This window comes from Bombina bombina, chromosome 5 (assembly GCF_027579735.1).
Source record: "Bombina bombina isolate aBomBom1 chromosome 5, aBomBom1.pri, whole genome shotgun sequence".
Lineage (NCBI taxonomy): Eukaryota > Metazoa > Chordata > Amphibia > Anura > Bombinatoridae > Bombina > Bombina bombina.
This window is the reverse complement of record NC_069503.1, coordinates 176113308-176126635: the sequence shown is the minus strand read 5'-3', so window position 1 is coordinate 176126635 and position 13328 is coordinate 176113308. Positions and strand designations below refer to the sequence as shown.

At 39.3% G+C, this 13328-nt stretch overlaps 1 protein-coding gene across 3 annotated transcripts in view; it reads left to right on the top strand.

The window, feature by feature from the left end:
- XYLB (xylulokinase) overlaps window positions 1–13328 on the top strand; it is a 384016-nt gene that overhangs the window by 311701 nt on the left and 58987 nt on the right. For all 3 annotated transcript variants that reach the window (XM_053713791.1, XM_053713790.1, XM_053713792.1), the window contains one exon: window positions 6607–6665. In XM_053713791.1, coding sequence (XP_053569766.1) covers window positions 6607–6665 — 59 coding nt within the window. The remainder of the gene's footprint in view (window positions 1–6606; window positions 6666–13328) is intronic.

The window sequence follows — 13328 nt, the reverse complement described above, 5'->3', positions numbered from 1 at the left end:
CACAAAATGCATATATGTATTTAATGTGTACTTTTGCACATGCTAAGTAGGAGCTGGAGCCTCATAAAGTGTACATATACAAAGACTATGCATATTTTGGTAATGGAAGTGTACTGTACTTTTTTTTTGTTATTGCATGCTTTAACAGAATCATGAAACTATAATTTTAAATGTATTGGCCCTTTAACAGTAGAAAAACATCCCATTTCTGCCTGATATTCTGCGTGTGAGTGACAAATGTCTTGCATTTGATATAGTGTCAAGAAAAACATGTGCATTGCATTATTATAAGATTGTATTTGAGCTTTCTCCAGAGGGATCTCTTGTCTAATTACTTTTTATTGCTTCAGTATTTTATATTCTCTGTTCCAAAGCATTTGGGATGCTCAGAGCACCTAAAAAAACAATTATCAAGTTTAAATTGCAATAGACTGAGAGCCGTGTTTTGTGTAGTAACTGTTCAATATTTTATGGGTTGTGCAATTGTTAAAGGAACAGTAGGGAGCAGTACAGGCCCTTTGATTTCAGTGGTCTAACAAAGATGGACAGTCATTATCTTTTTCTCAGCTAGATTTAGAGTTTTGTCGGTAATGACCCGCGTAGCTAACGCTGGCTTTTTTCTGTCCGCACCTTTTAAATAACTCTGGTATTGAGAGTTCACAGAATGGCTGCGTTAGGCTCCAAAAAGGGAGCGTACAGGCATATTTAACGCCACTGCAACTCTCGATACCAGAGTTGCTTACGGACGCGGCCAGCCTAAAAAACGTGCTCGTGTACGATTCCCCCATAGAAAACAATGGGGCTGTTTGAGCTGAAAAAAAACCTAACACCTGCAAAAAAGCCGCGTTCAGCTCCTAACGCAGCCCCATTGTTGTCTATGGGGAAACACTTCCTACGTCTGCACCTAACACCCTAACATGTACCCCGAGTCTAAACACCCCTAACCTTACACTTATTAACCCCTATTCTGCCGCCCCCGCTATCGCTGACACCTGCATATTATTTTTAACCCCTAATCTGCCGCTCCGTAAACCGCCGCTACTTACATTATCCCGATGTACCCCTAATCTGCTGCCCCTAACACCGCCGACCCCTATATTATATTTATTAACCCCTAATCTGCCCCCCACAACGTCGCCTCCACCTGCCTACACTTATTAACCCCTAATCCGCCTCACTAACCCTATAATAAATAGTATTAACCCCTAATCTGCCCTCCCTAACATCGCCGACACCTAACTTCAAACATTAACCCCTAATCTGCCGACTGGAGCTCACCGCTATTCTAATAAATGTATTAACCCCTAAAGCTAAGTCTAACCCTAACACTAACACCCCCCTAAATTAAATATAATTTAAATCTAACGAAATTAATTAACTCTTATTAAATAAATTATTCCTATTTAAAGCTAAATACTTACCTGTAAAATAAATCCTAATATAGCTACAATATAAATTATATTTATATTATAGCTATTTTAGGATTTATATTTATTTTACAGGTAACTTTGTATTTATTTTAACCAGGTACAATAGCTAAAATAGTTAAAATAATTACAAAATTACCTGTAAAATAAATCCTAACCTAAGTTACAATTAAACCTAACACTACACTATCAATAAATTAATTAAATAAAATACCTACAATTACCTACAATTAAACCTAACACTACACTATCAATAAATTAATTAAATACAATATCTACAAATAAATACAATAAAATAAACTAACTAAAGTACAAAAAATAAAAAAGAACTAAGTTACAAAAAATAAAAAAATATTTACAAACATCAGAAAAATATTGCAACAATTTTAAACTAATTACACCTACTCTAAGCCCCCTAATAAAATAACAAAGACCCCCAAAATAAAAAAATGCCCTACCCTATTCAAAATTACTAAAGTTCAAAGCTCTTTTACCTTACCAGCCCTGAACAGGGCCCTTTGCGGGGCATGCCCCAAAGAATTCAGCTCTTTTACCTGTAAAAAAAACACATACAATACCCCCCCCCCCAACATTACAGCCCACCACCCACATACCCCTAATCTAACCCAAACCCCCCTTAAATAAACCTAACACTAAGCCCCTGAAGATCTTCCTACCTTATCTTGACCATACCAGGTTCACCGATCGATCTAGAAGAGCTCCTCCGATGTCCTGATCCAAGCCCAAGCGGGGGGCTGAAGAGGTCCATGATCCGGCTGAAGTCATCATCCAAGCGGGAGCTGAAGAGGTCCATGATCCGGCTGAAGTCTTCTATCAACGGCATCTTCAATCTTCTTTCTTCCGGATCCATCTTGCAGACCTCCGACGCGGAACATCCTGCTGGCCCGACAGACTACCGACGAATGAAGGCTCCTTTAAGGGACGTCATCCAAGATGGCGTCCCTCGAATTCCGATTGGCTGATAGGATTCTATCAGCCAATCGGAATTAAGGTAGGAAAATTCTGATTGGCTGATGGAATCAGCCAATCAGAATCAAGTTCAATCCGATTGGCTGATCCGATCAGCCAATCAGATTGAGCTTGCATTCTATTGGCTGTTCCGATCAGCCAATAGAATGCGAGCTCAATCTGATTGGCTGATCGGATTGGCCAATCGGATTGAACTTGATTCTGATTGGCTGATTCCATCAGCCAATCAGAATTTTCCTACCTTAATTCCGATTGGCTGATAGAATCCTATCAGCCAATTGGAATTCGAGGGACGCCATCTTGGATGACGTCCCTTAAAGGAGCCTTCATTCATCGGTAGTCCGTCGGGCCAGCAGGATGTTCCGCGTCGGAGGTCTGCAAGATGGATCCGGAAGAAAGAAGATTGAAGATGCCGTTGATAGAAGACTTCAGCCGGATCATGGACCTCTTCAGCTCCCGCTTGGATGATGACTTCAGCCGGATCATGGACCTCTTCAGCTCCCGCTTGGATGATGACTTCAGCCGGATCATGGACATCTTCAGCCCCCCGCTTGGGCTTGGATCAGGACATCGAAGGAGCTCTTCTGGATCGATCGGTGAACCTGGTATGGTGAAGATAAGGTAGGAAGATCTTCAGGGGCTTAGTGTTCGGTTTATTTAATGGGGGTTTGGGTTAGATTAGGGGTATGTGGGTGGTGGGTTGTAATGTTGGGGGGGGGGTATTGTATGTGTTTTTTTTACAGGCAAAAGAGCTGAATTCTTTGGGGCATGCCCCGCAAAGGGCCCTGTTCAGGGCTGGTAAGGTAAAAGAGCTTTGAACTTTAGTAATTTAGAATAGGGTAGGGCATTTTTTTATTTTGGGGGTCTTTGTTATTTTATTAGGGGGCTTAGAGTAGGTGTAATTAGTTTAAAATTGTTGTAATATTTTTCTGATGTTTGTAAATATTTTTTTATTTTTTGTAACTTAGTTCTTTTTTTATTTTTTGTACTTTAGTTAGTTTATTTCATTGTATTTATTTGTAGGTATTTTATTTAATTAATTTATTGATAGTGTAGTGTTAGGTTTAATTGTAACTTAGGTTAGGATTTATTTTACAGGTAATTTTGTAATTATTTTAACTATTTTAGCTATTGTACCTGGTTAAAATAAATACAAAGTTACCTGTAAAATAAATATAAATCCTAAAATAGCTATAATATAAATATAATTTATATTGTAGCTATATTAGGATTTATTTTACAGGTAAGTATTTAGCTTTAAATAGGAATAATTTATTTAATAAGTTAATTTATTTCGTTAGATTTAAATTATATTTAACTTAGGGGGTTGTTAGGGTTAGACTTAGCTTTAGGGGTTAATAAATTTATTAGAATAGCGGTGAGCTCCAGTCGGCAGATTAGGGGTTAATGTTTGAAGTTAGGTGTCGGCGATGTTAGGGAGGGCAGATTAGGGGTTAATACTATTTATTATAGGGTTAGTGAGGCGGATTAGGGGTTAATAAGTGTAGGCAGGTGGAGGCGACGTTGTGGGGGGCAGATTTGAGGTTAATAAATATAATATAGGGGTCGGCGGTGTTAGGGGCAGCAGATTAGGGGTACATAAGGATAACGTAAGTAGCGGCGCTTTGCGGTCGGCAGATTAGGGGTTAATTATTGTAGGTAGCTGGCGGCGACGTTGTGGGGGGCAGGTTAGGGGTTAATAAATATAATACAGGGGTCGGCGGTGTTAGGGGCAGCAGATTAGGGGTACATAAGGATAACGTAGGTGGCGGTCGGCAGATTAGGGGTTAAAAAAATGTAATCGAGTGGCGGCGATGTGGGGGGACCTCGGTTTAGGGGTACATAGGTAGTTTATGGGTGTTAGTGTACTTTAGAGCACAGTAGTTAAGAGCTTTATAAACCGGCGTTAGCCCAGAAAGCTCTTAACTACTGACTTTTTTCTGCGGCTGGAGTTTTGTCGTTAGATTTCTAACGCTCACTTCAGACACAACTCTAAATACCGGAGTTAGAAAGATCCCATTGAAAAGATAGGATACGCAATTGACGTAAGGGGATCTGCGTTATGGAAAAGTCGCGGCTGAAAAGTGAGCGTTAGACCCTTTCCTGACTGACTCCAAATACCGGCGGTAGCCTAAAACCAGCGTTAGGAGCCTCTAACGCTGGTTTTCACGGCTACCGCCAAACTCTAAATCTAGGCCTCTGTTTTTATATTTATTTAAATCCCCATATTTCTGTTTCCCTCTCTCCTTTTCCTTTTTCTCGTATAGTTCCCCCATTCCATTATATTCCATTCCATTAGGGAGACTTTTAATCAATTTCAAAGTCATTATAATCCACATGAATGAGTGCAACAGCTAACAAGTGTAAGCAATATAACAGGAAAATCAATTTAAACACAATAAAAAGAAGCAGATGTAATACACACATTTGCACACACTTGCATGTGTTTGTGTGCCACGTTTGACATGACTGTATTTCCAGCACTTTATTTATTTAAGCCTGATGACCATATATTGAGTTGGAGATCCAACACATGGGTGGCATTTCTTACCTTGCTTGCGTTTCTGTGGTCACTTCTGGATTCGTATTCTACAATTGCTCCTAAAGAGTATGGCATGGCTTCTGTTACTATACTCTGTCCTGCAGTTGCTTATGTCATTTTCCTCTTCCATGTATTTAGTTGCAGTTTCCATTTGTGGGTGCCATTCTGGTGATTATATCCAGCTCTTACATTATGATCTTGCTTGTGTTTCTGGAATCACTTTTAGATTCTGATTGTACTATTGTTCCTGGTCTAAAGTGTATGACCTGGCTTGTGTTACTGGACTCTCTACAGCAAGCTGATTCTGTTATTGTACCTTTCCATGTATTGAGTTGAAGTTCCTACTTGTGGTTGCTGTTCTACTGAGTATTGTGTACTCACCTTTGAATTCTGATTTCATAATGTAGGACCTGACTTGTATTTCAGGTCTTATTTCTGGATTATGATTCTACCACTGTCACTGATCTAAAGTTTATGACCTGGCTTGTGTGTTACTGTATATTGCTCTTGACTTCATTCTACCCTGGGTATTGGACATGCATCATGGATTATGATTTTCTTGCCATCCCTAAGGCTGATTTTGAACTGTTTATTTTCTGTATGATCTCTTTTACAAGTCCTATGTACATTTATTTATTTAGTTATGTATATCATACTAAGGTTTATTTCTTGGTAGCTCTTTTCAGCTTGTAAGTCGTAGTTTATAACCCATTGTACTAGTTCATGAGAAATAATTATTTTGTCTCCATAGCAAGGTATCATTTGGCTTGTACATATAATAATACACTAGAATCCAGTACCTAGAGGTACTTTACCATTTCTTATTTGGAGTATTACTAATATTGGAAGAATATAAATAGACAAATAATATTCTGTAATCCCAACTCAATGCTGAGGGCACTAACATGGGCAAAATGCCTTCTCTTCCTTAACTTGGCACATAGCCAAAATGCAGTCTTTTTAGTAGGAAGTAGTGCTTGGTACCTAGGGACTACAGTTCACAGCATGGGAATTGGTATTTCTACAGTACAGGTGGTTTAAAAAAGTAATACTTCAGACTTTATGGTTGTATTATTTTAGGGAACAACATCAGAGCTCACATTTCCAGACAAAGTGGCCAGTTACTAAGGTGCATGGACGCCCTGGCACAGGGGTAATAAAGCATTAGTCTACTGGAATGGAGTAACTAAATTTTGATACTCTTCAAAGAATTATGTAGAGTATTTTACAGGGAATATCCCCTGCTGTCTTTTGTTTTTGATTAACAGTCTCCCATCTTCTGCTTTACATTTAACCCCAACTTTAACTTCCTCATTCTGCTCTGAGAGTCCATGTGGCTGCTATTGGAGTCTGAGAAATGGAACTAATGCACAAACATTTTTATGGGCTACAGCCTCCATTCTGATAGTTAGGTAGACTATACTGTAAAGAAGAACTGTATGGCAAATGCTGCTGGAACCATACAGGGTTAAGGGGTGATGAATGTGAGTTTGTAAGCAACCTCCTCAGAACTGCCGTAGGACATTTAATTACCAAACTTGCACCACACTTAAGCTAAATGAGAGGCATAGGTATTTACTTTTATATGTCCTGTTATATGGAAACTTAATGATAGTGATATTTAATTAATTGTATTTTATATTTCAGTGCCACAAACAAGAATTTTAGCTACAGGTGGAGCATCATGCAATAAAGATATTTTACAGGTATGTTTTTATGTTCTATTTATGAAATGCAAAACATGAGAAATATTTTGTGATTTTCCAGTTTAGAATAGGTTGTACAGCAATTTTATATTATTAGAGTAAACACATCCCAAGATTTATATTTTTTGTTCTTGGACTGCGTAAAAGAGGATTGAGCGCTGGTAACCCAGCGCGGTGGTCTTTAGGCAGAGCCAAGTTTTTCCGCTGACCAATCTGAGCAGAGGTTTTGGCATTCCTGCACAGATTATGGGTGGTTTAGGAGTTGGGATAACCAGTATGGTGGGATTTTGACATTCCTGGGCAGAGTTTGGTTGGTCTATTAGTGGGCGTGACCAGTCTGGGTGGGGTTTGGGCATTACTCTGCGGATTTTGGTTGCTTTGGGATTGGGCTGACCAAACTGGGTGGGGTTTGGGAATTCATGTGTAGTTTGGCTGCTCTGCATTGGGCTGACCAAAACTAGGTGTGCTTTGGGCATTCTTTAGCAGATTTTAGGTGATCTTGGGATTGACTATTTCGGGGCATAGTTTGGAAATTCCTAGGCAGTGTTTGGTATTTTAATGGTGGGGATGACCAATCTGTGCAGGGTATTTGGCATTCCTGGACAGATTTTCATTTTTTGATAATGCCCTGAGATGCAAGATCATGAATGAACTCATCAATATACCTGTGATTCAGCTACTCTTTTCTATCACTTTTTTGTAAAGCAATGACCTTGACATAAACACAATTATAGGTAAACTGTGTCATGTGATCAGCTATTATACCATCAAGCGTTCTGTGCTGCACTAATATTGCAGGTGTAGACTTTACAGATAAAGAGAGAATAAGGTTTGCTGCATGCTTTATATCAGACACAAGCATGAACATATTCCATTAGTTGACTACAATCCTATTGATGATATCATTGGAGAAGTCAATTTGAGTTCCACTAGCTCATCATAAAATGCACATGACATGAGATTACTCAGTGGCCTTAAAATCAGGGGTCAAGTCTAGCGGGAATGCATGGGAACTGAGTTCCTGCACCATTTTTGCAGGTGGAACTAAGTTCCCTCTGGACAGAGAACAGAAACTCTTCAGTAAACACTGCTGCTGCTAGTGGGAGCAGCTGGATCACAGTCTGGTTAAAAGGAATAGTGAGATCCTCTAGTAATGGGCAGTAACAATTCCTACAATGCACTAAATGCAAGCCTGTCAGCGGTTCCTCTGTGTGATCACCCCTCACTCTGTGTAACACATGGTGCTTAAATTTCTGTGTGTCTTGCTCTGGAGTTATTTAACTTCCCTTAGCAGAAATAGGACTATTGCACCTTAAAGGGACACTATAGCCAAAAATATTATTTCATGATTAAGGTAGAGAATACAATTTTAAACAACATTCCAATTTACTTCTATTATCTAATTTGCTTCATTCTTTAGATATCCTTTAATTAAGAAATAGCAATGCACATGGTGAGCCAATCACAGGAGGCATCTATGTGCAGCTACCAATTAGCAGCTACTAAGCATATCTAGATATGCTTTTCAGCAAAGAATATCAAGAGAATGAAGCAAATTAGATAATAGAAATAAATTAGAAAGTTGTTTGTAATTGTATGCTCTTTCTAAATCATGGAAGAAAAAAATTGGGTTTCATGTCCCTTTAAGTGGGTGAGACTCTATGACAGAGTAGTCGTCTCAGGCCCAAAGGCAACCGTTCAACCCTTCATTGGTTTTATTGGCTTAAAGTGTATAGATTATATACATATAAATACAGTGTGTGTGTGTGTAAAACAATATTAATTGTGAGGGGATGGAAGTCTTGGTGAGTTCCCACACTTTTTTGTAGGACTTGACCCCTGGTATAAAATGAAGCAGTTGTTTATGAAAGTCATAACCTGGAAGTCTAGAACAAGATTTTTAGTAGCTGAGATAACGATGGAACATCTACTTTTTGGCTTAAATAAACATATAATCTAATAAACAAAATATAAGAACTTGTGACATCATTGTATGGGAAGTGATAGTAAACCAAATTTCTTTCATGTAATTGGCAAGAGTCCATGAGCTAGTGACGTATGGGATATACAATCCTACCAGGAGGGACAAAGTTTCCCAAACCTCAACATGCCTATAAATACACCCCTCACCACACCCACAATTCAGTTTTACAAACTTTGCCTCCCTATGGAGGTAGTGAAGTAAGTTTGTGCTTGATTTTTCTTCTATGATAAGCGCTTCTCAGCATTTAGAAGCCCAATTCCTCTCAAAGTACAGTGTTTGTCAGAGGGATGTGAAGGGAGTATCGCTGTCAGGAACCTCCTCCAGTCTTGGCCCTTCACCTTCTGCCTATTTAACCTGAACACACCTTTCCCTAGGTGCTTAGTATTGTTGATTGTTTAGCTACTTGACACTGATTCTATGCTGAGCCCTGAAACTATTTCCCAGCTTAAAGGAGTCGTCTTGCAACTACCGTTTGTGGAAACCTTTCACCTCTTTTTCACAGTTTGTGAATCTGCAATCAAACCATTGATTCCAAGTTGGTAACTTTTTGTATTGAACTTCTAAATCGTTTGTGTACACTTCCTGCTGTCTAATCCGTTTCCTGCAGCACTGCTGATCTCTCTCACTGTGTACAAACCTGCTAATAATCATTGCTTCAGTCCTGTGTTTTTCAATAGCGTTGCAGCTTCTTTTCCTCTGAGGATTCTCTAGTACAAAGTCGACTATGAACTTAAGCCTAGAGGGAAGCATTCCATGCAACTTGTGAGTAAAGAAGATTTCTTTCTACTAAATTGTTTGCAATAGTTATTAAGTTGTTCACAGAGCAATGCTCCTCTCCCTGCTGTGATTCTGAATGTGTTGTTTACTGCATAACAGAGCTTGTCACACCCTCTAGTACAACTATATTCAAATACTCCTCTCACAACTTCTGTAAAATTCTACGAATGTGTGCTGAAACAACATGATGAATTTATGTGGAATACATCGTTTATATTAACCATATCTTTACTTGCTGTGCTGTCTGCCTCCAATATTTTCAAGGACAGAGCATATATATAAGAACCTATCAATCCATATACAGAGCATTGTCTGCAAATAGTACTGTTATTATTTCTGAGTGATTATTTCATCTATCCTATTACAACCTATGTTGTCCCTGCATTATACCTTCTTCCTTATTTAGAAGGTTAGCGGTTACTACATTACTTCACTCTGAGACCTTACATACTTCTACGTGTCTGTCGTAGGGATAATTGTCACAGTGATACATTCAGAATATTTAAAGGCATAGAAATTGCTATATCTAAAACATACTTCAAAGAATTCTGCAGTTGAGATCTACCTAAATAATATACAGTATATACAGCTGAATCCTGACAATCGCCTATTTATTTTATGGTTTTCCTCACGGGAAAACTTTTCAAAGGTTCTCTGTTATCGGTCGTAGGGATTCATCTCCTACCTCCCTTTTCAGATCGACGATATACTCTCATATACCATTACCTCTGCTGATACTTTTTCAGTACTGGTTTGGCTATCTGCTATATGTGGATGGGTGTCTTTCAGTAAGTATGTTTTCATTATTTAAGACACTCCCAGCTATGGTTTTGCGCTTTATGTATTAATATAAAGTTTTAAATATATGTATTGTACTTATATTTGCCATGAGTCAGGTCTATGTATATTTCCTTTTGCAGACTGTCAGTTTAAGTTTGGGAAGCATGTTTTAGGAAGTTATTTTTCTTACCTGGGGTATAGTCCTTTTTTTCAAATTGACTGTTTTTCTTTAAATTTCGCGGGCAAAATTAGGCTCACAAGGTCGCAAAATGCTGTTATTTATTGCATCATTCTTGGCGCGAGAAATTTCTTTTGCAAGATGTACCGAGTCCACGGTTTCATCCTTACTTGTGGGATATTATCCTTCCCAACAGGAAGTGGCAAAGAGAGCACCCACAGCAGAGCTGTCTATATAGCTCCCCCCTTAACTCCACCCCCCAGTCATTCTCTTTGCCGGCTCTAAGCAGGAAGGGAAAAGTGAAAGAGGTGATAAACTGTTAGTTTTTATTTTTCTTAAAGCAAGAGTTTGTTATTTTTAAATGGTACCGGTGTGTACTATTTACTCTCAGGCAGGACATAGATGAAGATTTCTGCCTGGAGGATGATGATCTTAGCATTTGTAACTAAAGTCCACTGCTGTTCCCATAGAAGCTGAGGAGTACAGGAAAACTTCAGTGTGAGGAACGGTTTCTTGCTATACAGCAATGAGGTATGTTCAGACATTTTTTCTGGAAAGACTGTGATAATTCAGAAAGGCTGACAGTATCCCCATGAGGGTAAGGGTAAGCAGTAATCCTAGTCTTAATAAGGGGCATTACTAGCTTGCATAAAGGGCTAAACTTATGGCACTCAGTTTGAATGATATATAAGGCAAACGTTTGTGTGTTCTGGGAGTACTGTTTATATTTCTTATGGGACAACTGTACACTTGGCTTTTTTGGGGTTTTTATAACCCAAATGGCTGAAAAAATGCTTGGTAGATTTTTCTGAAGGCCCTAGTAACATCGAGTGAGGTGGGCGGGGCCTATTTTCGCACCTCAGTTGCGCAGTTGTTTTCTATAGACAAGCAGCAAGCTACAATACCGGAGGGTCCTGGTGAACTTCTTGGGCCTAATCGAAGCTTTATCCCCACATTATCGATCCCTAAGGGCAGGTAGGAGCCACAGCAGAGCTGTGGCAAGGTGCTGACAGGGATTTTTACAGTTTTTTTACACTTTGTCAAGCCGGTTTGCATATTTGGGGGTTAATTGCTTAAATACTTGTGGTGCAATCTTATCAAAGCTTAGTGAGTCTACTGCAAAAATTTGGGAAAATTTGAGTTAATTTTAAGCAGTTTTGCAGTTTGTGTATGCCTTTTTTTCTTCTAATGGCACAGTACCGTTTTTGAGAATTGTTGTTTTTTCATTAAATACCTGCGTGGCCACGCAGGACTTGGTATGCATACCTGGTGGACATGTCATCCCTGCCACCATGTTCTGTGCCGCTGAGACAGGACCTTTTGATTCAAGGTCCGTTCAAGCATCCAAATCTAATTTCGCTGCAACTGACTGCTTGGAGATTGAACGCTTGATTTTATCAAAGCAGGGTTTCTCTGAGTCGGTCATAGATACCTTGATTCAGGCTCGAAAGCCTGTCACCAGGAAAATCTATCATAAGATATGGCGTAAATATCTTTTTTGGTGCAAATCCAAAGGCTACTCATGGAGTAAGATCAGGATTCCTAGGATTTTGTCTTTTCTGCAAGAGTGATTGGAGAAAGGATTGTCAGCTAGTTTCTTAAAAGGACAGATATCTGCTTTGTCTATTCTATTGCACAAGCGTCTGGCAGATGTCCCAGACGTTCAGGCTTTTTTTCAGGCTTTAGTTAGAATCAAGCCTGTATTTAAACCTGTTGCTCCGCCATGGAGTTTAAATTTAGTTCTTAAAGATCTTCAGGGGGTTCCATTTGAACCAATGCATTCCATAGATATTAATCTTCTATCTTGGAAAGTTCTGTTTCTAGTTGCTATCTCTTCAGCTCGAAGAGTTTCTGAACTATCTGCATTACAATGTGACTCGCCTTATCTTGTTTTCCATGCTGATAAGGTGGTTTTGCGTACCAAACCTGGGTTCCTCCCTAAGGTTGTTACTAACAGAAATATCAATCAGGAAATTGTTGTTCCTTCTCTGTGTCCTAATCCTTCTTCAAAGAAGGAACGTCTGTTGCACAACTTGGACGTGGTTCATGCCTTGAAGTTTTATTTGCAGGCAACCAAAGATTTTCGGCAAACATCTTCTTTGTTTGTTGTCTAATCTGGAAAGCGTAGGGGTCAAAAGGCTACGGCTGCCTCTCTTTCCTTTTGGCTGAAAAACATCATCCGTTTGGCTTATGAGACTGCTGGACAGCAGCCTCCTGAAAGAATTACAGCTCACTCTACTAGAGTGGTAGCTTCCACATGGGCTTTTAAAAATGATGCTTCTGTTGAACAAATTTGTAAGGCTGCAACTTGGTCTTCGCTTTATACTTTTTCCAAATTTTCCAAATTTGATACTTTTGCTTCTTCGGAGGCTATTTTTGTGAGAAAGGTTTTGCAAGCAGTGGTGCCTTCCGTTTAGGTTCCTGTCTTGTCCCTCCCTTCATCCGTGTCCTAAAAGTTTGGTATTGGTATCCCACAAGTAAGGATGAAACCGTAGACTTGTTACATCTTGCAAAAGAAAACAAAATTTATGCTTACCTGATTAATTTCTTTCTTTTGCGATGTACCGAGTCCACGGCCCGCCCTGTCTATTCAAGACAGATAGTATTTTTTATTGAAAACTTCAGTCACCTCTACACCTTATAGTTTCTCCTTTTTCTTCCTTGGCCTTCGGTCGAATGACTGGGGGGTGGAGTTAAGGGGGGAGCTATATAGACAGCTCTGCTGTGGGTGCTCTCTTTGCCACTTCCTGTTGGGAAGGATAATATCCCACAAGTAAGGATGAAACCGTGGACTCGGTACATCGCAAAAGAAATAAATTTATCAGGTAAGCATAAATTTAGTTTTTTGGCATGGAGGTTACGTCTTCCGGCGTCTTAGTTGACACCAGGTTTCCTTGCACAAGGTTGCGTCTGTTATGACGTGAGTTGCCTCATTTCTGGATGT